Source organism: Erythrolamprus reginae, chromosome 4 (assembly GCF_031021105.1).
Source record: "Erythrolamprus reginae isolate rEryReg1 chromosome 4, rEryReg1.hap1, whole genome shotgun sequence".
Lineage (NCBI taxonomy): Eukaryota > Metazoa > Chordata > Lepidosauria > Squamata > Dipsadidae > Erythrolamprus > Erythrolamprus reginae.
In genome coordinates this window covers 20,261,620-20,288,189 of record NC_091953.1, presented here as the reverse complement: position 1 = coordinate 20,288,189, position 26,570 = coordinate 20,261,620, and the positions used below count along the sequence as shown (strand labels likewise).

General features: G+C 46.9%; 1 protein-coding gene across 1 annotated transcript in view; it reads right to left on the bottom strand.

The window, feature by feature from the left end:
• DDX10 (DEAD-box helicase 10) overlaps window positions 1-26,570 on the bottom strand; it is a 212,135-nt gene that overhangs the window by 62,542 nt on the left and 123,023 nt on the right. The window contains exons 14-15 of the mRNA XM_070749725.1: window positions 12,171-12,284; window positions 75-236 (exon numbers count right to left, since the gene is read on the bottom strand). Of these exons, the coding sequence (XP_070605826.1) occupies window positions 75-236; window positions 12,171-12,284 (276 nt within the window). The remainder of the gene's footprint in view (window positions 1-74; window positions 237-12,170; window positions 12,285-26,570) is intronic.

The following is a 26,570-nucleotide window of genomic DNA, read 5'->3' as shown; positions in this document are numbered from 1 at the left end:
TCGAACCCGCGAAAATCAAGGGAACACTGTATTTCCAATTGATATTTTGACAAATGGGATGAGATTCTACTTACCCTGTGTTTTTCTTTAATTTTCTTCCTATATTCCTCTTTGTCAAATTTATCCTCTTCCTGAAGTCTTTCTTTTGCTTTGTCTAGATTGATCCCATTACAATCATCGCCATCTTCCTCTTTGTCCACGATAGATTTTTGTGCTGGTGGCCACTGCTGAATTAACTGAATCACAGAAGAAGAATAAAAACATGTCAGTACTGCTGTTTCTATTCTACAGTTTAAAAGGAGCTCCGGATTGCTATGAAGACCAAAAGACATCAGACCTGCGCAACAGGGAATAGTTACAGAAATATAATTTTTCAGGCAGGGAAGTGAATAGAGGAAATAGAAATTGAAGCAAGGCCCTGAAAGATGACATTGTTTAATTATAAAAGGGCTGGTTCAAATGTCAGTTTGTGTGGGGTATGCAGACTCCACGGGAAGTGGGAAGTCCCAAATAATTGGGCCTTGCACCAAAGAAGATTTATAGGTCCTAATCATCATCTGGAATCGTACCCAGAAGCAAACTGGCAACCAGTGCAGCTCACGTACCAGGAATATCTGTAGTATTCCTTGTGTGGGTCTAGGGTCACATTGTTGGGCAAGCCCTAATGTGTTACTAACTAGTGTTGGGTGAACCGAACTTGCAAAGTTCGGGTTTGTGCCGAACGAACCGTTGTACATACCTGAACGGTCTTCTCGATGCTCTGGAAGGAGAGTCCAGGATGGGTTAACCCTCAATCTTATTGGTTGAGACTGAGTTATAAATTAACATGTTAATTAGGCACCGCCCCTTGCCTGCCCCCAAGGGCTCAGTTTTAAAAAACGAAGTCATTATTCTTATCCAACACAATTTTATTGAACCCTTATGAAACATAACGATTAGACCACAAAACACAACCCAAATCCCTTGAATCAAACGATTACTTGGGTGGGTCTGGACTCTCCTTCCAGAGCATCGAGAAGACCGTTCAGGTATGTACAACGGTTCTTCTCCACTGCTTCTGGAAGGAGAGTCCAGGATGGGATATGCCCCAGTTCTAGTCCAAGGGTGGGAGAGTGCAGATTCAGGGATTAACAGTAGAACAAACCGTCTGCAAAACTCTTCTCCCAAAGGAAGCCTCAGCTGAAGCATACGTGTCCAGTTTATAATGCCGGATGAATGTAGAAGGTGCAGACCACGTTGCTGCCCGGCATATGTCCTCCGCCGAAGCTTGGGTCCTCCAGGCTGCTGAAGTGGCTGCACTGCGAGTGGAATGAGCAGTGATCCCCTGAGGGAGAGTCTGAGTGGTGGTCTTGTAAGCTTCCGCAATACACTCACGAATCCAACGACTGATTGACTTGGGAGAAACCCCAAGCCCTGATTTAGTCTGTGAAAAAGAGATAAACAGCCTCTCGGACCCTCTAAATGGCTCTGTCCGTCTAATATAAATTTTGACGGCTCTCCTGACATCCAGTTTGTGCCACCTGAGTTCTAACGGATGATTCCCACCAGCGCAAAAATCAGGCAACACTATTTCCTGCTTCCTGTGGAATAAAGAGTTAATCTTAGGCAGGAATGCTGGATCTAACCGTAGGACTAGCCTGTCAGGATAAAATGTACAAAGATCGGAACGTACAGAGAGCGCAGATATGTCGGAAACCCTCCTAGCTGAGGTGACAGCGACCAGGAAGGCTGTCTTAAGTGTTAGGAACCTAAGTGGTATGGACCTTAATGGTTCGAACGGTGGACCAGTCAATGCCTTTAACACTAACGACAGGTCCCACGATGGAAAACGATGAATTGTGGGAGGATGAGTGTTTGCAGCGCCCTTAAGGAAGTCCTTTACCCAAGGATGGAAAGATAAGGATCTTTGATCCCCTGTCCTAATAATTGTGGACAAGGCTGCAACCTGCCTCCTGAGGGTATTGGGGGCTAATCCCCGATCTAGACCCGCCTGGAGGAACCCCAATACCTGCAACACCGAAGCCGCCTTCGTGTCCATACTGTTCTCCTGACAGAACTTACAGAAGGCTGACCAGGTGGCCTGGTATATTCTCGAGGTGGATGGTCGTCGAGCCGCCTGTATCGTTGAGATGATGTCATCAGGTAAATGGTGTCCCTTCAACCTGCTCCGCTCAATCTCCAGACGGTTAGTTGAAACCACTGGGGTTCCGGGTGATTGACCGATCCCTGGCTGAGGGATATTTCTCTGTCCGGGATCCTCCACGGTGGGGACGTTGAAAGAGACACTAGATCCGAAAACCACGGTCTGCGTGGCCAGTACGGAGCGACCAGAATCACCTCTGCCCTCTCCCGCAAAATCTTGTCCACCACCTTCGGTAGAATCTTCGTCGGCGGGTAGGCGTAGAGGAGACCCTGCGGCCAACGGGAGGTGAGAGCATCTACTCCCTCCGCCCTGGGCGAAGGGAAACGGGTGTAAAATCTGGGGAGCTGCGCATTGGTGTGTGTCGCGAACATGTCCACCAGAGGCGTACCGAAAATCTCCGTGATTCTTTGGAACAATCGCGAATCCAGTTTCCATTCTGTCGGGTCGAGAGTGGTCCTGCTCAGCCAATCGGCCTGAGTATTGTCGACCCCCGCGATGTGCTCCGCTGATAATGATGCCAGATTCCTCTCGGCCCAGGTGAAAAGAGCCGAGGCTTCCTGCATGAGACGTCGCGACCTCGTACCCCCCTGATGGTTGAGGTAGGCCTTGGTCGCGACGTTGTCCGTCAGGACCAGTACATGTTTGTTTTGAAGAAAAGGAACAAAGTGCTGGAGAGCCAGGAAAACTGCCCTGAGCTCCAGAAAGTTTATGTTTACCGGGTTGAGGTCCTCCCTGGACCAGAGGCCTTGTGCGCACTGTTGGCCAATATGCGCTCCCCAACCCGAGAGACTGGCGTCTGTAGTCAGAGTGACTAGATCGTGCGTGCTGAACGACAGCCCACGGCACAAAGCTGGGGAGACCCACCACGCGAGAGAGTCCTTTACCTCCCTTGGAAGGCGAATCCGCACGGTGGAGAGGCTTGTCCGAACCTTCTGGGCTGGCAGTAGAAACCATTGAAGGCTTCGAATGTGGTGTCTTGCCCACGGAATTATCCCTATACAAGAGACCAAGGTCCCTAGCACCTTGGACAAGAAGGCCAGGGATGTCCGTTTGTCTCTCCGGACGGATGAGATGAGAGACCTTATGTTCTTCCTTCTCTCCGGGGAAAGGTACACCATGCACGACGTCGTGTCGATGATGGAACCCAGATGGAGGAGCGTGGTAGATGGAATCAGCTGGCTCTTGGGCACATTGATGGTGAAGCCGTGGTCCGTCAATGTCCTCATCGTCAGGGCGAGATCCTGTTGAGCCTGTGCACGTGATGTGGACAAGATCACGATGTCGTCCAAATATGCCATTAGACGCACCGATTGTGCACGCAGGCTCGCTGTGAGGACGTCCAGTAGCTTGGTGAATGTGCGGGGCGCTGAAGAAAGGCCGAATGGCATGGCCTTGTATTGGTAGTGTACGCCCTCGACACAAAATCGTAGGAACCGTCGATGGGGAGGATAAATTGGTACATGAAGGTACGCCTCCTTCAGGTCCAGTGATGTTAAAAAGTCCTGGAGGCGTATTGCCGTCAGGATGGTCTGCAACGAGTGCATCCTGAATTTCCTGTACAGGATGTACAGGTTTAGTTGCTTCAAATTCAGGATCAAACGGCAACCTCCCGATGATTTTGGTACAGTAAAGATCATAGAGTAGAAACCGGTTCCCCAATCGTGCTGCGGTACCGCCTCTATGGCCTGTATTTGCAATAGGTGCGTTATCTCCTGAAACAGTTCCTGACGCTTGGCAGGGTTCCGAGGTGTCGGGCACTGAATGAAACGGTTGGGTGGGGGCTGAAGGAACTCTAATCTGAGGCCTTGCGACACCGTGGCTATAGCCCATTTGTCTGAGGAGGTGGCTCGCCAAAATGAGCTGTAAAGGCGGAGCTTCCCTCCTAATGGTTGGCCGCTTACCGAGTCATTTGGGGCGTTTGAAGCCCCTCTGGCTAGTGCCTCTAAATGGGCGTCTAGCCTGCTGATATCCTCTGGTTCTGTCCTGGAACCCAGAACGGTCATTTCGGAAGGAGGAGGACTGATTGAATCTGCCTTGCGAGTATGGTCGTTGGTTGTGACCAGTTCCGGAAGGGGTGTCCCAACGAAAGGACTGCCGTCTGTTGTATGGTGTAGTCCGCCTGTCCTGCCGTCTGTTGGACCTGGGGAGAACCTTCCGCTTATCCTTATCTTCAATAAGGACTTTGTCCAGCACCTCCCCAAAGAGGTCAGCGCCGCGGAAAGGGGAGGAGGCTAAGCGCCACTTTGATTTAGTGTCAGCCTGCCAATTCCTTAGCCACAACAGGCGTCTGGATGAAAGCGTTGTGGCCATCCCTCTCGCGGAGAACTTGGCAGCGTGGAGTGTAGCGTCCGCCGAGAACTCCGCTGCGGCTAGCAGTTTACTCAAGTCCTGCCGCAGCCTACCATCCTCTGGTCCCAGCTTCGCCATCATTTCCTCAATCCATGCGATGGAAGCCCTATTGAAGAAAGAAGCAGCGGCCGCAGCACGAAAACCCCATCCAGACATGGCATGAGATTTTCTGAGTAGGATCTCCGCCTTCCTGTCCTCGGGTTTTAAGTTATCCCCGGACTCGGCAGGAACCATGGCATTAGAGACCAGATTTACCACTGGATGGTCAATTGGCGGAAATTGGAGTAGATTCTCCAGTTCTTCATCACAGGTATAAAATTTGCGCTCCAACGCTGAAGGGCCCTGAGCTGCGGCCGGTTGCTGCCATGGTCGTTTGGCGTTCTGGATAAAAATGTCTGGTGCCGGTATATGGTCTGTTTCAGGTTTGGGTTCAGTCAGTAGTATAGTTGACCTTGACGTCTCAGCGGCCTTTGCAGGGCCAGGAAGGTCCACCGCTAGCTTAGCCTTGTGTAATAAAGTTCTGAACAAGGCAGGCTTGAAGAGCCCAGCCACTGAAGGTGGCTCAGGAGTCGTCTCATCATCAGACAAATCGTAATCTTTGTCACTGTCCTCCTGCAATGTCCCCTCTGAGAACTCCAAACCTGAAAGGGGCGGTGCAGACCACAAATTCCGGCCTTGAGGTTGATGGGGCTGTTGGTTGCACTGTTGCACCCCTGATGCTATTCCTTGTGAGTATACATTAGTAATCATCTCCTGCAGGGCAGGAGATAAATTCTGCCAGGTGTCACTTTGATTTCTAAGTCCAGCAGCTGTGGGGGTGAATGAGGCAGATGGGCCTACAGTTGCTTGGGGTGAAAAACCCCATAAAGGCCTTGTGGAGGTGGCAGACCCCGGTCTGCTTACAGGCAGTTGGGCCTGCTGATTGGACTGGCGATCTGGAGACCAATCCCTTCCTGCTAATAATTCCCCTTGGGCCATGGAACGTGGAGACAAGACCCCTGGTAGTAGTTGGCCCGAGGATGGCCCTGCAGGTAGGGAGGGGGCCTGGAAAACAGTCTCCAACCTCTGCTCCAGTGCTTGGATCCTTCTTTCAGCCTCTCTGAGAGCTGAGGAGGAAGTTCCCTGTGACTTGGGCTTGGATTTCCCCTTATCCTTGGCCTTGGGAACTGTAGCCGAGCAGGCCACCTTCTCTGCCCCTGTATCAGATTGCTCCATGATACTCACAGATCTTTAATTGCTTCAAGGCAAAAGATTTTGCTGACTCGTGAGACAGAGCTTTGTATGCAAGTCACTACCGAGGCTTTGAAAAACCACAAAATGGCTCCCTCGATCTCTGTGCCAGGAGCTCCGCCCACTCGGGTGACTCCTTCGCGCCTATACAGGCGATTAGTAGGAGGAAGTGGGGGTTTTTCCCGCCGAAACGCCATCCAAAATGGCGGGCGCGACCGACCTGGCGCTTAAAATGGCGATCCAAGATGGCGGCCGCAAGTGCCGAGGGCGGTAATCTGCCATCGCCCCTCGGCTTAGTGTGGCTGTCAGGACACCTGAGGCTCCCGAGCCCGCATCCCTGTCAGCCGCTGCGGCATTAGAAATTCCCCTAATGCACGGGGAGCCGCTTCTCAACTTGGGCTTATTGACAGGATGCCCTGCGCGCTTGCGCCTGCGCGCGAGCGGCCTCTGAAAAACCGCCGGCCATATGGCTCCCTTAGCGCTCTCGCGCGTCTCTTTGAAGGGCAGCCTCGGCACTCAAACGGCGGTCGCCGCGGCAGCATTCCGAGCCGCCAAACAGATGATCGGCGCGTTCCGCCTCCTGCGCGGCGCGCTGCAGCGGCAAGCTTTCTACGGGTCCATCTGGCTCCTTATCAGGCAGCCTTGCTTCCGTCAGCCTCCCAGTGGGGGGGGCGGACCCCCCCACCTTCGGCTGCAGCCAGGTCTGACCGCTGAGGTCAGTGACCTAGGGCTGAATCCCCCTTCCGAAACAGTACCCTCTGAGGGAAGAGGTTCCATAGGGGCCAATGATGGGGGTGGTGCCCGCGGAGGGCAGCGACCCCGTCCCTTGTAAACAGCATCTGAAAAACAGTAAAGAAAAACAGAAAAAAACATGTTATATTAAACATTTATTAAATATTAAACATTTATACTATAAAAAACCTTAGCAAGTTAAACTCATATGTCTCTTCCCAATGACTGAGTTTTAAAAACTGAGCCCTTGGGGGCAGGCAAGGGGCGGTGCCTAATTAACATGTTAATTTATAACTCAGTCTCAACCAATAAGATTGAGGGTTAACCCATCCTGGACTCTCCTTCCAGAAGCAGTGGAGAATTTGCAGTGTTCGGCATGCCAAACCCGAACCTTTAAAAAAATTTGGATTCGGCGTTCGAGCCACAAAGCGCCGCCGCCCAGGAGGAGAGTGGGGGATCCCATCGTGGGATTCCCCACCTCCTTTTGCTTGCAGCGCTGTAAACAAAAGGAGGTGGGGAATCCCATGATGGGATTCCGGGGCGGGGCTTTGACATCAAGGAGACTCCTTCCTGTCCAGCCGAAACGGGGAAGAAGGAGTCTCTGTGATGTCAAAGCCCCGCCCCCCGGAATTCCATCATGGGATTCCCCACCTCTTTTTGCTTTCAGCACAGCTTTGGCATCCTTTTCCATAAAAATAAAAGGAAGCAAAAGGAGGTGGGGAATTCCCCACCTCCTTGTTTATTTTTATGGAAAAGGACGCCGCAGCGGCGCTGCTGCTGTTCGGGTTTGGGTTGGGCGAACTCACCCGAACTTCACGGCAAAGTTCAGCCAAATTCGCTGAACCTGAACTTCGTTTGGTTCGCCCAACACTATTCCTAACCACATACAGTTACTTTGTCCCCTTATGCTGTTAGCATAAGTTAGCATAAGTTAGCATGAGTTTTGAACCCTAGGCTTTACAACCACGGAGCTCGGGGTAGGCCTCAAGGCCTGGGAAAAACTCTGGCCTGGGGAAATTCTAGCTTGTAGCAAAATGTAACAGGAGTGCATTTGCTGACCCCTCAAAGCTTACTGCCAAAACTTTCCTAGATTTGCACTTGCATTTCATAACATCATGAATGCTCATTGTTCTGTTTATATGAATGATCGCATCATGTAAACTGCGCATGCGCATAGCAAAAGTTGCATAGAGGTAACGATCCTATAAGAAAGCAAGCTGGGAAGAAGAAGTTGGATTTTGCCTGAAAGAATTGCTTGATGGGATTTTGCCTGATGGAATGAGATTGTATGGTATTGGATTGTATCGAAGGATTGCTTGGAAACCTTCGATGCATTCGCTCATGGAATAAAGTTGGCTTCTTCTCCTGCAATGGTCTCTGCTTATCTTTGAAACCCTTCCCCGATGCAACAATATCAAATGCAGCTTACATACCAGGAATATCAAACGACTAAGGGGTCTTTAAGCACAACCAAATACAGTAGTACCTCTAGATACGAGTTTAATTCGTTCCAGAAGGGAGCTTGTATGTCGAACAACTTGTATCTGGAACAAATGGTTTTTAGACTTTGTTTTTCCCCTCCGAGATAACCAGAAGCAAGGATTCTTGCGCCACCTAGTGGACGCTCGGCTCGTATCCCGAATTTGAGCTCGGGTCTGGAACAGAAATTTCTCTCCCCTCGTGGCTCGTAACTTGGAATACTCGTATGTATCTAGTGGTACTACTGTACAATGCATTCTCTCAATGCGTAAAAAGCTACAACCGGCGCAACAGATGAATGTCCTCTTGGCCATAACTACCACCTGCTGTCAAAAGAAGATGTAAGTCTAAGACAACACCCGGATTGCACACAACCCTTAAATAACACAATAACAGAGTTGGAAGAGACCTTGGAGGTCTTCTAGTCCAACCCCCTGCTCAAGCAGGAAATCCTATACCATCTCAGAGAAATGGTTGTCCAATCTCTTCTTTAAAACCTCCAGTGTTGGAACGCCTACAACTTCTGGAGGGAAAGTGTTCTAACTAGTTGATTGTTCTACCCGTCAGGAAATTTCTCCTTAGTTCTAGGTTGCTTCTCTCCTTGATTCGTTTCCATCCATTGCTTCTTGTCCTGCCTTCAAGTGCTTTGTTTTTTCATTATTTTTTTTTAAAAAAACATTGATTTTTATCCACCCTGGATTTAAGCCTCTGTTTATATATATATATATAGCCATAAGCACAAATGGCAGAAAAGATCAGACTTTCTGACCACAACCCCTTCTATGAGACTATGGGTGTCAACAAACTCAAACTCAACCCAGACAAGACGGAGTGGCTGTGAGTCTTGCCTCCCAAGGACAATTCCATCTGTCCGTCCATTACCCTGGGGGGAGAATCATTGACCCCCTCAGAGAGGGTTCGCAACTTGGGCGTCCTCCTCGATCCACAGCTCACATTAGAGAAACATCTTTCAGCTGTGGCGAGGGGGGCATTCGCCCAGGTTCGCCTGGTGCATCAGTTGCAACCCTATTTAGACCGGGAGTCACTGCTCACAGTCACCCATGCCCTCATCACCTCGAGGCTCGACTACTGTAACGCTCTCTACATGGGGCTACCCTTGAAAAGTGTTCGGAAACTTCAGATCGTGCAGAATGCAGCTGCGAGAGCAATCATGGGCTTCTCTAAATATGCCCACGTCACACCAACACTCCACAGACTGCATTGGTTGCCGACCAGTTTCCAGTCACAATTCAAAGTGTTGGTTATGACCTATAAAGCCATTCATGGCACCGGACCAGATTACCTCAGGGACCGCCTTCTGCCGCACGAATCCCAGCGACCAGATAGGTCCCACAGAGTGGGTCTTCTCCGGGTCCCGTCAACTAAACAATGTCGCTTGGCGGGACCCAGGGGAAGAGCCTTCTCTGTGGCGGCCCCGGCCCTCTGGAACCAACTCCCCCCAGAGATTAGAATTGCCCCCACCCTCCTTGCCTTTCGTGAGCTACTTAAAACCCACCTCTGCCGTCAGGCATGGGGGAATTAAGATTTCTTCTCCCCCTAGGCCATTACAATGGTATGCATGGTATGTTTGTATGTGTGTTTGGTTTTGTATATTAAGGGGTTTTAATTTGCTTTTAGTATTGGATTATTATTGTATACTGTCTATGATTGCTGTTAGCCGCCCTGAGTTTTCGGATAGGGGCGGCATATAAATCCAATAAAACTAAAACTAAACTAAACACAACATAGCTAGACTCCATATCAGATATTCCTAAGAACAAGCTTTAATTCATTGACCTCATTAAAGAAGTTGGCAATGGTTGTAAGGGAAACACATTATAGTGCTTCCTGGAAAAAAGAAAAAAGAAAAACAGGCAGAAAATAAGCCCTTGCGACTTTCCATCAAGCTTTGCCTACTTACTCTCCATTGCTTCCTGTTTTAAATTAGCTTCTGCAATTGCAATGAGCTAAGAGGCAAAGCAGTAAGACTTTTGACTTGAGCAGGGGCATTCATCTTAGCCGCCTGCAAACTAACATAAATGCTTCATTGCAAATTCTAATTTCCCTGTACCCAGCGGTAATGTACTGCTTGCAGAGGTATTGAAACGATACTGGGCTCATTACAGTTTGACAACACTGAAGCGGATTAAAAGAGAGGGAGGGAGTCAAGGAAGAATCAGGCTAAGTTCCGTTGAAAACAGAGATATTGACAAGTGAATAAAAACCACCCACAAAGCATTGTTGCGGTTCAGGTCCCCTCTGCCACGCAATTTGGTCCTCTGCCACCTGGAAATATTAACTTAGCATATGTAGTCCATTGAATCCGGTAAATGAGCATAAGGAAATGGACTTTTTAAACTGTCCCCAATTCCCACAGAAAAAGAACAGTAGTACACTTGCTATTAGATTGGAATGGGATTGCAGACTACACTTACGACAGTTATTCATTCAGAAGTACTGATTAAATATGTGGAAACTAGGAAAGGTACTTTTGGATTTCGGATGCAGTGTAGTTCGGACTTATTCCAAACTAAGGACGTGCAAAATATTTCAAATTTTTCTTCAAGACACCAAGCAGCTTGACTGGAAACCTTCAGCTTGATAATAATAATAATAATAATAATAATAATAATAATAATAATAATAATAATAATAATAATAATAATAATAATAATAAACAATAACAACAATTATTATTATTATTATTATTATTATTATTATTATTATTATTATTATTATTCAGATTTGTATGCCACCCCTCTCTGAAACTGTTCTGAACTGAAAAGCAGAAGCAGAAATGTTTTGCACATCACCACTCCTATCTTTCTTTCTTTCTTTCTTTCTTTCTTCTTTCCTTCCTTCTTTCTTTCTTTCTGTCTGTCTTTTTTCCCTTTCTTTTTCTTTCTTTCTGTCTGTCTTTCTCTTTTTCTCTCTTTCTCACTCTCTCTCTCTTTGTCTCGTTGTCTCGTATTTAACTGATCTATCAATTCTCTTTGGAAACTTTTAAATAGTATTTTAATTAGAAATAATCCATAATAATGAATAATCAGGGAGCACTCCCAAAGTTTATAATTTGGGGACAAAGGCATTTAAATGAGCCAAACAAGGTGGCGCAGTGGGTAGAATGCGGTATTACATTGCGGGACCCAGGGGAAGAGCCTTCTCTGTGGCGGCCCCGGCCCTCTGGAACCAACTCCCACCAGAGATTAGAATAGCCCCCACCCTCCTTGCCTTTCGTAAGCTCCTTAAAACCCACCTCTGTCGTCAGGCATGGGGGAACTGAGATATTCTTTCCCCCTAGGCTTCTACAATTTATGCATGGTATGTTTGTATGTATGATTGGTTTTTATAACAAGGGTTTTTAGCTGTTTTAGTATTGGATTGTCACATGCTGTTTTTACCACTGTTGTTAGCCGCCCCGAGTCCACGGAGAGGTGCGGCATACAAATCCAATAAATAATTATTATTATTATTATTATTATTATTATTATTATTATTATTATTATTATTATTATTATTATTATTGCAGGCCACTAAAGCTGACTGCTAGATCTGCAGGTCAGCGGTTCAAATCTCATCACCGGCTCAAGGTTGACTCAGCCTTCCACCCTTCCGAGGTGGGTAAAATGAGGAACCAGATTGTGGGGGCAATATGCTGGCTCTGTTAAAAAGTGCTCTGGCTAACATGTTGTAAGCCGCCCTGAGTCTAAGGAGAAGGGCAGCATAAATAATTGAATAAATAAATAAATAAATAATTTACCCAGGCTTCACCTCAGTTCCCAAGTCCAACTTTCCCCTTACCAACAGTGCTGTGTGCAAATTTGGATTGTTTGTGGGAATGTAAGGATTCAAGGCTGATTCTTCTATTGACTCCGACCCCAGGGTCTGCCTTGTCTTTTCCTATAAATGGCCTCCAATAGTAATTTTGTAATAGATTTTGTCACTATAGACAAAATAGAATACCATGGGACACCACAGGTCAATCAATGACTTAGGTGTAGAACAACAGTTTCAAAATAACACTTTTTGAATATGCTTCAACAGAAAAGAGCAGAACTACTGCAAAACTGTACCCCCTAAGCCCAACCCAATGAAGATAATTATAGTCAGTCATTACAAGTATTTCAAAGTGTTCCTGGAGAACTTATAGAGTCATATTCCCTTGGTTTACATTCCAAAAAGCTTTTAATGTAGGAAATCCTAGCAATATAATGAAATTATTTGTGTTTGATCTTACCTCTCCATCGTCGGTAAATACAATTTTTGTATTTACTTTAAAATTTCTCTTCAAAACCTTTTTAGCTTCTTTTGTTTTGGTTATTTTCTTCTTCAGTTTTACATCCTGTGTTACCTAAAAAAAGATGGAAAATGGAAGACAACCTTTACCATAAAAGATTCTGAAATGAGCACTATTCAATCAGCAGCACCAAAAAAAATAAATCCTACCTTTCAGCATTTTTTAAATAAATACATTTCTAATCCTGCAAATCTTTTAAAAATACACATTAAAGTGAGGTGTGATATCTCCAAAAGAAAAGAGAAGAAATAGAATAGAATAGAATAGAATTTTATTGGCCAAGTGTGATTGGACACACAAGGAATTTGTCTTGGTGCATATGCTCTCAGCGTACATAAACGAAAAAGATACATTTGTGGTACAACATTTAATGATTGTCATAGGGATCAAATAAGCAATGAAGAAACAATCAATATTAATAAAAATCTTAGGATAAAAGCAACAAGTTACAGTCATACAGTCCTAAGTGGGAGGAAAAGGATGATAGAAATGATGAGAAAAACTAGTAGAAATAGAAGTGCAGATTTAGTAAAAAGTCTGACAGTATTGAGGGAATTATTTGTTTAGTAGAGTGATGGCGTTCGGGAGAAAACTATTCTTGTGTCTAGTTGTCTTGGTGTGCAGTGTTCCGTAGCGACGTTTTGAGGATTGGAGTTGAAACAGTTTGTGTCCAGGATGTGAGGGGTCAGTAAATATTTTCCCTGCCCTCTTTTTGACTCGTGCAGTATATACAGGTCCTCAATGGAAGGCAAGTTGGCAGCAATTGTTTTTTCTGCAGTTCTGATTAGGGAAATTTTATGATGTGATATCTCAAGAAGAGAAGATAATGGGAAAACGTCTCAAGTCATTAATACACCAGACTGTGATGAGGCAATGATACTATCTCCATACAGTTGCAGTCTTATAGTTTTAACTGAGCCAGAGAAAATCTAATAGTCTAGATCAGGACTGTCAAACTCCTGTCCCACAGGCTGGATGCATTGTGTGCTGGCCATGCCCACGCCCGATTTAGCGAAGGGGGGGGAAGTTTTGATACATCATGTGATGCCACCATGACAACATGAGTTTGACATCCCTGGTCTAGATCTCTTTTGCTTGGTAAGATTTTATTCTCAGCAAAGTATTTAAATATGTCACATATAACGCCCTATATAAATATACACATTATAAGGCTTGTAGGGAAACATTATTTTTCTAATCTACAATTTTCCAATATGTTTTCGCCGTTTCCAACCACATTAGCTTTTCCCAATACGATTTATCATCCCTAGTTTGTTCCATAAATAATTAATACTATTCAAACTACAATGATTAATACAGGTTACTTAATAGCTAAGAAGATATACAACAGAAATATCTTAGGGGCAACGTAATAAATATCTAAATTAATAACTGGCAAAACATCTAAATTAATAAATGGTAATGAATGACATTTTATTAAACTCACAATGCCTTTCCATTTGTAAAACAAGCTCATCAATATTGGTTTTAAATTTATAACCAGTATTCAGGTCAGTTAAATATGGAAATAAAAGTTTTGATGGTTGAAATGGAAATTAAAAATGGAAAGTCAAACTTAAAATGTCCTGTGTTTTCTCCATTAATATCTACTTTTTTTATGTATGCCTATGTTTATGTGTGAGTTGAAGGATTCTCTATTATTTTCAGAAAATGCTCTGAGTCAGTCTCTCATGAAATTCCAAGGGAGAGAATATTTCACTGGCATGTAATGCCATCTTAAACTGAACGTGTGGATTTTCCACAATTAAACACAGCTTCCCATATTTTTGAGGGGGTTCATGGCTCAGTGGTTAAAGTCACTGAGCTTGTCACCTAACAGCCCAATATTGAGACCCAAGTGGTGCTAACGGAAAATTTTCCGTTCCTTGTCCCAGCTTCTGCCATCCTAGCAATTTGAAAGCATGCAAATGAAAGTAGATTAATAGGTACCCTGTTTTCCCCAAATTAAGACTTCCCTTGATAATAAGCCCAATCGGGCTTTTGAGAGCATGGCAATAAAGCTAAGAGCTTATTTGCCCCAGCTCTATGGAACCAACTATCCCCCGATGTCCGTACTGCTCCCACCCTACTGGCCTTCTGTAAGGCCACAAAGACCTGGTGTCAGACCTCCTGACAGAATAACAGCGATAGGGAAATGGAAGGAGTGTGAGAGAGAGATAGGGAGACGTTGGAACTACAGCACTACAACTTAATTGGTTCTGGACTGAGGTTTGTAAAATGAAAAGTTTGTAAGACAAAACAATGTTTCCCATAGGAATCAATGGAAAAGCGATTAATGCGTGCAAGCCCAAAACTCACCCCTTTTGCCAGCTGAAACGCCCGTTTTTGCGCTGCTGGGATTCTGAGGCTCCCCTCCATGGGAAACCCCACCTCTGGACTTCCGTGTTTTTGTGATGCTGCAGGGGAATCCCAGCAGGGGAATCCCAGCAGTGCAAAAATGGGTGCTTCGCTGGCAACGGAGGTCCGGAGCTGGGGTTTCCCAGCGAGGGGAGCCTCAGCGAAATTGCAGCATCGCAAAAACACGGAAGTCCTCGAAACCCCGTTGCCAGCAAAGCACCTGTTTTTGTGCTGCTGGGATTCCCCTGCAGCATCGCAAAAACACGGAAGTCCAGAGGTGGTGTTTCCCATGGAGGGGAGCCTCAGGGGAATCCCAGCAGCGCAAAAATGGGTGCTTCGCTGGCAACAGAAGTCCGGAGGCGGAGCATCCCAGTGGCGGCAGCTTCGGTTTGTAAGGGGAAAATAGTTTAGAAGAGGCAAAAAAAATCTTAAATCCTGGGTTTGTTTCTTGAAAAGTCTGTATGACGAGGTATCACTGTATATAAATTTTTTAAAAAAAAAAAATATTAAATGCTTTTGTTGAAATCTCTGGAAATAACAGTATCTTTCATTCCCACAAGCCAAGGACAATTCAATCAAACAAGTGGGGAACAATATTTCTTATTTCCCACGTCGCTGCATCCATCGCGAAAGTGAGAAATGGATATTGGTTGCATGCTCTGCAAAATGATTTGCATTTTTTTTAAAAAGGAAAAGAAAATAAGAGGGGAGAAATGAAGGCATAAAAATGCATTTCTTTGTGGACTTTAATGAAAATGACATAATCAATTTATCTTGCCCTCTGGAATCCAATTTTTAACCTGCCAGTTTCAATAACTGTTTTTAACACTGGGAATAAAAGCAGCTGCAGGCAAGTGGGGGGGGGGGGATATTACAATTTTAAAATGGAAGGAAAACTAGAGATAAAAAGATCTGAGTTCAATATCATAGGGTGTGTGTGTGTGTTTGATCAAAGAACTGAAATCCTTGGCATCACAACATACATAATGAAGGGGGCTTCGATTGAACAACCACTGTTGTCATCTTCACTTTTTCAACCCACCCAGGTAGGTTCCTCTGCTCTACATCATTGTCTTTATCCCCAAATTTGCAGGGGGTGATGAAAAGGGAAAGCCATCAACAGGTGGATACAACTCAGAAATGTAAATTATTGAGATTCTTAGGCTGGTGGGAAGCAAACTATAAAAAAACTAATTGATTAAAATTAACTTACTTGAAAGAGGCCGTGTGCTATTTAAAGAATCTTAAAATACATGCTGTAAACGATGTACAGTGATCCCCCGCTAGTTGCGAGGGTTCCGTTCCAGGACCCCCCGCAATGAGCGGGTTTTCGCGAAGTAGCGCTGCGGAAGTAAAAACACCATCTGCGCATGTGCAGATGGTGTTTTTACTTCCGCAGCGCTAGCGAGGAGCCGAAGATTGGGGGCGGCGCGGGTGTTTTAAAACGTCACCGCCGACATGGGGGGCTCGCTAGCACCCCCCCTAACCCGGGTTGGGGGTTCGGGGGGGTGCTAGCGAGCCCCCCATGTCGGCGGCGACGTTTTAAAACACCCGCACCGCTTTCCAATGAGTCCCGAAGACAAACGTCAAACTTCCGCGTTTGTCTTCGGGACTCATTGGAAAGCGGCGCGGGTGTTTTAAAACGTCCCCGCCGACATGGTTGGGGGTTCGGGGGGGTGCTAGCGAGCCCCCCATGTCGGCGGGGACGTTTTAAAACACCCACGCGCCTTCCCAACTGAGCCCTCAAGCCAAGCGCCAAAGGCGAACTTCTGCGCTTGGCTTGAGGGCTCAGTTGGGAAGGCGCGCGGGTGTTTTAAAACGTCCCCGCCGACATGGGGGGCTCGCTAGCACTCCCCCGAACCCCCAACCCGGGTTTGGGGGGGTGCTAGCGAGCCCCCCATGTCGGCGGGGACGTTTTAAAACACCCGCGCCGCTTTCCAATGAGTCCCGAAGACAAACGCGGAAGTTTGACGTTTGTCTTCGGGACTCACTGGAAAGCCGCGCGGGTGTTTTAAAACGTCGCCGCCGACATGGGGGGCTCGCTAGCACCCCCCCGAACCCCCAACCCGGGTTTGGGGGGGTGCTAGCGAGCCCCCCATGTCGGCGGCGACGTTTTAAAACACCCGCACCGCTTCGCAGCTGTCTCCTGAAGCCGAACGCGGAAGTTAGCATTCGGCTTCAGGAGACAGCTGCGAAGCGGCGCGCGTGTTTTAAAACATCGCAGCCGGCCTGGGGGGGCTTTCCAGCAACCCCCAAGCCCGGGTTGGGGGCTCGGGGGTTGCTGGAAAGCCCCCCCAGGCCGGCTCCGATCGTTTTAAAACAGGCGTGCCGTTCTCCGCTGACTCCTGGCGAACTTCCCGGGCGAAGGGCGAAGGGCGGGCGAGCGGGTGCTGGAGGGGGGCTTCGCCCTCCCGCCAGCAAGAGGGGGAAGACCCAGGGAAGCCGCCCAGCAGCTGATCTGCCCGGCGCCATCTACGCATGCGTGCCCATAGAAAAAAAGGGCACGCATGCGCAGATGGTGTTTTGACTTCCGGGTTCAAAAATCGCAAATTGCCCTGTTTGCAATGGTTGGGGACGCAATAACCGGGGTATTACTGTAATATTAAAAAGAGAGAGATACAATGGTTTGTTTCTATTTGACAAAAAAGAAATTACCAGCTCTATTCATTGGCACAAAAGTCCACATACAAATCTTAGAATTATTTGAACATCTGAGGAAATCAGATACACATATGATAGGATATAAAAACAGGATATAAAGTTAGTCTAGCACAGCGGTGTCAAATTCAATTTCATTGAAGGCTGCACTAGGGTTGTGTTTGACCTCAGATGGAGGGGGGGACTCAACCAACTCGATGTCACCCTGCCATTTTTATTTATTTATTTATTTATTTATTTACTTATTTATTTGATTAATTAATTTATTTATTTATTAGATTTGTATGCCGCCCCTTTCCGTAGACTCGGGGCGGCTCACAACACAATAAAAACAGTTTATAACAAATCTAATAATTTACAATATAAAATATTTAAAAACCCCATTATTAAACAGACATACACACAAGCATACCATACATAAATTGTATAGGCCCGGGGGAGATATCTCAGTTCCCCAATGCCTGACGACAAAAGTGGGTTTTAAGGAGTTTGCGAAAGGCGAGGAGGGTAGGGGCAGTTCTAATCTCCGGGGGGAGCTGGTTCCAGAGAGTCGGGGCCACCACAGAGAAGGCTCTTCCCCTGGGGCCCGCCAACCGACATTGTTTAGTTGACGGGACCTGGAGAAGGCCCACTCTGTAGGACCTAATCGGTCACTGGGATTCGTGCGGCAGAAGGCGGTCTCGGAGATATTCTGGTCCGATGCCATGAAGGGCTTTAAAGGTCATAACCAACACTTTGAATTGTGACCGGAAATTGGTCGGCAACCAATGCAGACTGTGGAGTGTTGGTGTGACATGGGCATACCTAGGGAAGCCCATGACTGCTCTCGCAGCTACATTCTGCACGATCTGAAGTTTCCGAATATTTTTCAAAGGTAGCCCCATGTAGCCCCATTTTTGCTGGCAGAGGCACCACGGGCGGGGCCTTTGCTATTTCCAGGGTGGCCCTATGGGCCAGATCTAAGTATTCTAAGGGGTGGGTCGGGCCCCAGGTCTTGATTTTGATATCTCTGGTCTAGCCATTTCAGAAATAGTCCAAGAAAGCCAAACCAGAATGCTAAATCCTTCAATTAATTCTAAATACAATTCAGTTACAGGTAATATTAAAGGGAGTAGTCTCAGCTTCTCGAACTCAATTTCTAATATGTGAAAAAATACATTAAAAAAAAAGGTATTTACTACCTTCTAAAGCATATTTGGATCCGGATGCCGGCGGTAAATAAGGCAAAAGGGGTGAGTTTTGGGATGGATTTGCACGCATTATTCACTCTTACATTGATACTTCAGATCGTGCAGAATGCAGCTGCGAGAGCAATCATGGGCTTTCCCAAATATGCTCATGTTACACCAACACTCCGCAGTCTGCACTGGCTGCCGATCAGTTTCCGGTCACAATTCAAAGTGTTGGTTATGACCTATAAAGCCCTTCATGGCACCAGACCAGGATATCTGCGAGACCGCCTTCTGCCGCACGAATCCCAGCAGCCGGTTAGGTCCCACGGAGTTGGTCTTCTCCGGGTCCCGTCGACTAAACAATGTCGTCTGGTGGGACCCAGGGGAAGAGCCTTCTCTGTGGCGGCTCCGACCCTCTGGAATCAACTCCCCCCAGAGATTAGGACTGCCCCCACCCTCCTTAAACTCCTTAAAACCCACCTCTGTCGTCAGGCTTGGGGGAACAGAGACATCCCCCCCTTGCCTGTGTAACTTTGTGCATGATATGACTGTGTGTATGTATTTTATCTATTGGGGGGGGGGGGGTTTAGACTTTGTAATGTAAAACTGTTATTTTAGATTTTAATTATTAGATTTGTTACCATGTATTGTTTTTATTACTGTTGTGAGCCGCCCCGAGTCTACGAAGAGGGGCGGCATACAAATCTAAATAATAATAATAATAATAATAATAATAATAATAATAATAATAATAATAATAATAATATTTTATTCATAGAAACATAGAAGACTGACGGCAGAAAAAGACCTCATGGTCCATCTAGTCTGCCCTTATACTATTTCCTGTATTTTATCTTAGGATGGATCTATGTTTATCCCAGGCATGTTTAAATTCAGTTACTGTGGATTTACCAACCACGTCTCCTGGAAGTTTGTTCCAAGGATCTACTACTCTTTCAGTAAAATAATATTTTCTCATGTTGCCCTTGATCTTTCCCCCAACTAACCTCAGATTGTGTCCCCTTGTTCTTGTGTTCACTTTCCTATTAAAAACACTTCCCTCCTGAACCTTATTTAACCCTTTCACATATTTAAATGTTTCGATCATGTCCCCCCTTTTCCTTCTGTCCTCCAGACTATACAGATTGAGTTCATTAAGTCTTTCCTGATACGTTTTATGCTTAAGACCTTCCACCATTCTTGTAGCCCGTCTTTGGACCCGTTCAATTTTGTCAATATCTTTTTGTAGGTGAGGTCTCCAGAACTGAACACAGTATTCCAAATGTGGTCTCACCAGCGCTCTATATAAGGGGATCACAATCTCCCTCTTGTTATACCTATATATTCTAGGACAAAATTTAAAAAGTAGAATGTACGGATGAGACCTTGTCAAGGGTGTTGCAGCATACTGCCTACCTTAAGCAGGCCCCTCACGCCTACATGAGATCACCTAGTTCACATGGCCAGAATGATCTAAGACACTTTCTCTGGCTGGTACATGATCTCATCCAGGTTGCAGCAACAGGAGGCTCATTGAGGTTGGAGGGGGAGAAAATCACCAATGAAAATGCTGTTGCTCTTTTCTAACTTTGGCTGCTTGGAAAACTGTATACAGTGATCCCCCGCTCGTTGCGAGGGTTACGTTCCAGGAGCCCCCGCAACGAGCGGGTTTTCGCGAAGTAGCGATGCGGAAGTAAAAACACCGTCTGCGCATGTGCAGACGGTGTTTTTACTCCCACAGCGCTAGCGAGGAGCCGAAGATTGGGGGCGGGGCGGCTGTTTGCCGCCGGCATGGAGGGCTTCCTAGCAGCCCCCCAAACCCGGGTTGGGGGTCCGGGGGGGCGCTTGGTATCGCCGGTTTTGAGCTGAGTCCGGAAGCGAATTCGCTTCCGGACTCAGCTCAAAACCGCCGATAGCAAGCGGCAAGGAACGCCTTGTCTCGGCGCTTTCGAGCTGTCAGCTCGAAAGCGCCGAGACAAGCCGTTCCTTGCCGCTTGCTATCGGCGGTTTTGAGCTGAAAACCGGCGGTTTTGAGCTCAAAACCGGCGATACCAAGCGGCAAGGAACGGCTTGTCTCGGCGCTTTCGAGCTGACAGCTCGAAAGCGCCGAGACAAGGCGTTCCTTGCCGCTTGCTATCGGCGGTTTTGAGCTGAAAACCGGCGGTTTTGAGCTCAAAACCGGCGATACCAAGCGGCAAGGAACGGCTTGTCTCGGCGCTTTCGAGCTGTCAGCTCGAAAGCGCCGAGACAAGCCGTTCCTTGCCGCTTGCTATCGGCGGTTTTGAGCTCAAAACCGCCGGTTTTCAGCTCAAAACCGCCGATACCAAGCGGCAAGGAACGGCTTGTCTCGGCGCTTTCGAGCTGACAGCTCGAAAGCGCCGAGACAAGCTGTTCCTTGCCGCTTGCTATCGGCGGTTTTGAGCTAAATCCGGGAGCGAATTCGCTCCCGGATTTAGCTCAAAAGCGGCGAGAATGAACGGCGTGGGCGGGCGAAGGGCGGGCGGCAGCGAGGAGTTTGCGTGGGCGGTGGGGAAACTCCTCGCTGACGCCAGCAAGAGGGGGAAGACCCAGGGAAGCCGCTGCCATCTACGCATGCGTGCCCGGCACGCATGCGTAGATGGTATTTTTGACTTCCGGGTTGAAAAATAGCGAAGTACCCTGTTCGCAATGGTTGGGGACGCAATAAACGGGGGATCACTGTACAGTGATCCCCCGTTTATTGCGTCCCCAACCATTGCGAACAGGGTACTTCGCTATTTTTCAACCCGGAAGTCAAAATACCATCTACGCATGCGTGCCCGTTTTTTCTATGGGCACGCATGCGTAGATGGCAACCGGCTTCCCTGGGTCTTCCCCCTCTTGCTGGCGTCAGCGAGGAGTTTCCCCACTGCCCACGCAAACTCCTCGCTGCCGCCCGCCCTTCGCCCGCCCACGCGGTTCATTCTCGCCGCTTTCGAGCTGAGTCCTGAAGCGAATTCGCTCCCGGACTCAGCTCGAAAGCGCCGATAGCCAGCGCGGAGGAGCCGTTCGCTAGCGCTGGCTCTCGGCGCTTTTGAGCTGAGTCCGGAAGAGAATTCGCTCCCGGACTCAGCTCGAAAGCGCCGATAGCCAGCGCGGAGGAGCCGTTCGCTAGCGCTGGCTCTCGGCGCTTTTGAGCTGAGTCCGGAAGAGAATTCGCTCCCGGACTCAGCTCGAAAGCGCCGAGAGCCAGCGCGGAGGAGCCGTTCGCTAGCGCTGGCTATCGGCGCTTTTGAGCTGAGTCCGGAAGAGAATTCGCTCCCGGACTCAGCTCGAAAGCGCCGAGAGCCAGCGCGGAGGAGCCGAAGATTGGGGGCGGCGCGGCTATTTTAAAATGTCGCCGCCGGCATGGGGGGCTTGCCAGCACCCCCCGGACCCCCAACCCGGGTTTGGGGGGCTGCTAGGAAGCCCCCCATGCCGGCGGCAAACAGCCGCGCCGCCCCCAATCTTCGGTTCCTCGCTAGCGCTGTGGGAGTAAAAACACCATCTGCACATGCGCAGATGGTGTTTTTACTTCCGCAGCGCTACTTCGCGAAAACCCGCTCGTTGCGGGGGGTCCTGGAACGGAACCCTCGCAACGAGCGGGGGGATCACTGTATAAGCAATAAACACTGCCATGATTTGTCTCTAATTCCACCAGTAGAATGAAATTAAATTAACTCTTAAATGCAAGAGAAAAGAGAAAGATACAAAAATAGAATTGTAAAAAGTTTAATTTAATTATTATCTTTTTTTAAAAATGTACCTTGAATTAAGCAGACATGAACTTTGGTAGTTTACTACAAGCATTGTTGATAATTATTTTTATTGCTCTTACTTGAATAACAGTCAAAAAATTAATTGTTAAAATTATTATTTGTTTAAATCCTAAGAGTAGGACACTAATAGGAGCAAAAAGCAGACAAAATTGAATTATTATTATTATTACTACTATTCATATACAGTGATACCTCGTCATACGAACCCCTCGTCATATGAACTTTTCGAGATACGAACCCGGGGTTTAAGATTTTTTTGCCTCTTCTTCCAAACTATCTTCACCTTATGAACCCGCCGCCGTCGCTGGGATGCCCCGCCTCCAGACTTCCGTTGCCAGGCAAAGGCTCCCCTCATTGGGAAACCCCACTTCTGGACCTTCCGTTGCCAGCGAAGCACCTGTTTTTGCACTGCTGGGATTCCCTTGAGGCTCCCCTCCATGGGAAACCCCACCTCTGGACTTCTGCGTTTTTGCGATGCTGCAGGGGAATCCCAGCAGGGAAATCCCAGGTGCTTCGCTGGCAATGGAAGTCCGGAGGTGGGGTTTCCCAGCGAGGGAAGCCTCAGCAAAGCCTCAGTGATTAATCACGCTTTTCCATTGATTCCTATGGAAAACATTGTTTCGTCTTACGAACTTTTCACCTTACGAACCTCATCCTGGAACCAATTAAGTTCGTAAGACAAGGTATCACTGTATATCAGGGGCAGATTGTTCCTAATGTTGCGCACAGCTTCAGGTGTCTTGCGTGTACGCACATGCATCCCAGCATGGTTTTGCTTCTGCACATGCGCAGAAGCAAAATCTCATGAGGGACGTGCGTAAGAAATTTTGGTGATTTTTTTTTTGTTTCTGCGCATGCGCAGAAGCAAAAAAAAATCACGGAAATCTCATACACACTTGCGTCCCCCCACAAGATTTTGCTTCGTGCGCATGTGGGGGCATGGCCAACCCTAACTTTTTCTACCAGTGTAGTGTCCTTATCCGTTCCGGTAGGAACCCACTACATACATACATATATACATACGGCTGTTATATCATTCAATTCTGAGAACTTTATATACATATTGTACAATTAAACTCTATGATAAAACACAAGCCATCAGCAGATGTAATGTTACTTCACTAACTTGGTAATCTCCAGATATATTGGACATTGTCAGGCATGAAATATCAGGCCCACAGTGAAGGTCCAATTAAACTGATTTATTTAAACTAATCGTGCCTTTGCACAACTAACTTTTCTCAAATAACAGTTAGCACCTGGTAGGAATTCGTTAAGAGTCAACAGAATTCAAGGGAGAGCAGACTTAGTTTGCTTCTAGCTATGTAGGGATTCTAGGCTGATTCCTCTTTTAACTCTATACCCAGGTTCTGCACTTCCTTCTCCTACATAAAGGTAAAGGTTCCCCTGCACATCTGTGCTAGTCATTTCTGGCTCTCCTACATACATATACAAGGGCTGGGGGCTGAAACTAACTACAACTAATAAAATTCATAGTCCGTCTGATTAGGTCAAGATGGAGAGAGAAGCTCAATCAAAATTCCTATCTGTAGATCACTAACTAGTGATGCCTTATGGGTTTCCCTTGAGACGCTTGGCTTTGCCAAATGCATTTTTAGTTTCCTTACTTTTCAGGCAATGGAGAGCCATTGTCACAATGGGAGAACCATCATCCAGATTGATATGGACCCTACCATTTTTGGAGAATATTTCTTATGTTTCCATCCTACTAAAGGAGAACTCCATATTAGTTCTTTCAAACAATACAGCCCTGTTATGACAGACTGAGATTCAAGCAAGGTTTTCTTCATCTGATATGCCTGAAGCTGAAATAGTTAAGCAAATCTGGAATTATAAAATTTCTGGCTGCCTGAGCAAATTAATCAAACAAATCAAAGTCAATCAAAGTTCAATTATGTTTAAACTAGATATTCAGTCAAGAGAGCTCTTGTCAAACTATAAATTCGCTTATCAATTTTGTTCTGGCATACAGATTTGGTTTTATATTTTGCCGCAGAGAAAGGGAGAAATCAGAGACTGATTTATACTTTTCTTAAGATGCTGCCTTCATGATGCTTTAAGAATATTTTATTATATCTTAAACTATAGAGGGGGAAATGTGTTCCTTTTAAAATTGTATTAACTGCATTATGTTTCAGACTGTATTTTTGCATTTTTGATTACAACTACTGAACATTAATTGCTAGTTTTATTATTATTATTATTATTATTATTAATTAGATTTGTAACTACTATACATTTATGATATTGTAGCATAGTATGCATTGAAGATCTATGACATTTTCCTTTAGAAAAGTAACAAAATTGTGAGCTAAACTTCAAAGCTAGCTCACTGCTTTTGATAATAATTAAAATCCAGGAGTTGTGGAGGTGGGGTATTAATTAGAACTACCAGGTGAGATGATTAAATTCTTTAAAAACTGGAACACCCACAAATCAAACAATGGTGAGCCCAAGCAATGGGTAAATTAGACAGATTATAACAAACACAAGATTTTGGTTACGAAGAGAATTTATCACCTTAGAAAGTCAGAACTACAATTATTAAAACGTATGTTTGAGGATCACCATCAAATGAAAGATCATTCCAAGACATTTTGGAAGACATTTGTTCTACAGATGCCTGATGAGTTTTGTGATTCCCGCATTGCGACTCCCATAAAAAAAAGGGAATAGAATAGAATAGAACAGAATTCTTTATTGGCCAAGTGTGATTGGACACACAAGGAATTTGTCTTTGGTGCATATGCTCCAAGCAAATTAGACTGCAGAAACTACAATGTTATTTCATATATATTCATATATATTTCATATATATATTTGCCGAGAGGCAAAAAAGGAGCTGTAATGTTCATTCAATATACCAGGGTGATTTGACACAAATAACATGTAACCCTTCCCTGGTACAAAGCTGAAGGGATTGGATACTGTAGCCTAGAGGTTAATCTCCGAGACCGCCTTCTGCCGCACGAATCCCAGCGACCGGTTAGGTCCCACAAAGTTGGCCTTCTCCAGGTCCCGTCGACTAAACAATGTCAACTGGTGGGACCCAGGGGAAGAGCCTTCTCTGTGGCGGCCCCGACCCTCTGGAACCAGCTCCCCCCCGGAGATTAGAACTGCCCCCACCCCCCTTGCCTTTCGTAAACTTCTTAAAACCCACCTCTGCCGCCAGGCATGGGAGAACTTAGGCATCTCCCCCGGGCCCATACAGTTTATGCATGGTATGTTTGTGTGTATGTTTCTTTTTAATAAGGGATTTTTAGTGACTTTTAATTATTAGATTTGTTATATATTGTACTATTACTGTTGTGAGCCGCCCCGAGTCTATGGAGAGGGGCGGCATACAAATCTAATTAATAATAATAATAATAATAATAATAATAATAATAATAATAATAATACAGTGATCCCCCACTCGTTGCGAGGGTTCCGTTCCAGGACCCCCCGCAACGAGCGGGTTTTCGCGAAGTAGCGCTGCGGAAGTAAAAACACCATCTGCGCATGTGCAGATGGTGTTTTTACTCCCGCAGCGCTAGCGAGGAGCCGAAGATTGGGGGCGGCGCGGCTGTTTTAAAACGTCGCCGCCGGCATGGGGGGCTTCCTAGCAGCCCCCCAAACCCGGGTTGGAGGTCCGGGGGGTGCTGGCAAGCCCCCCATGCCAGCGGCGACATTTTAAAACAGCCGCGCCGCCCCCAATCTTCGGCTCCTCGCTAGCGGGCAGGCAGGCGGCGGACAAGCCGTTCGCTGGCGCTGGCTCTCGGCGCTTTCGAGCTGAGTCCTGGAGCGAATTCGCTTCAGGACTCAGCTCAAAAGCGCCGAGAGCCAGCGCCAGCGAACGGCTTGTCCCCGCTGGCTCTCAGCGCTTTCGAGCTGAGTCCTGGAGCGAATTCGCTTCAGGACTCAGCTCAAAAGCGCCGAGAGCCAGCGCCAGCGAACGGCTTGTCCCCGCTGGCTCTCGGCGCTTTCGAGCTGAGTCCTGGAGCGAATTCGCTTCAGGACTCAGCTCAAAAGCGCCGAGAGCCAGCGCCAGCGAACGGCTTGTCCCCGCTGGCTCTCGGCGCTTTCGAGCTGAGTCCTGGAGCGAATTCGCTTCAGGACTCAGCTCAAAAGCGGCGAGAATGAACGGCGTGGGCAGGCGAAGGGCGGGCGGCAGCGAGGAGTTTGCGTGGGCGGTGGGGAAACTCCTTGCTGATGCCCGCTGCTCGCCCTCCCCGCCAGCAAGAGGGGGAAGACCCAGGGAAGCCGCCCAGCAGCTGATCTGCCGGGCCCCATCTACGCATGCGTGCCCATAGAAAAAAAGGGCACGCATGCGTAGATGGTGTTTTGACTTCCGGGTTCAAAAATCGCAAATTACC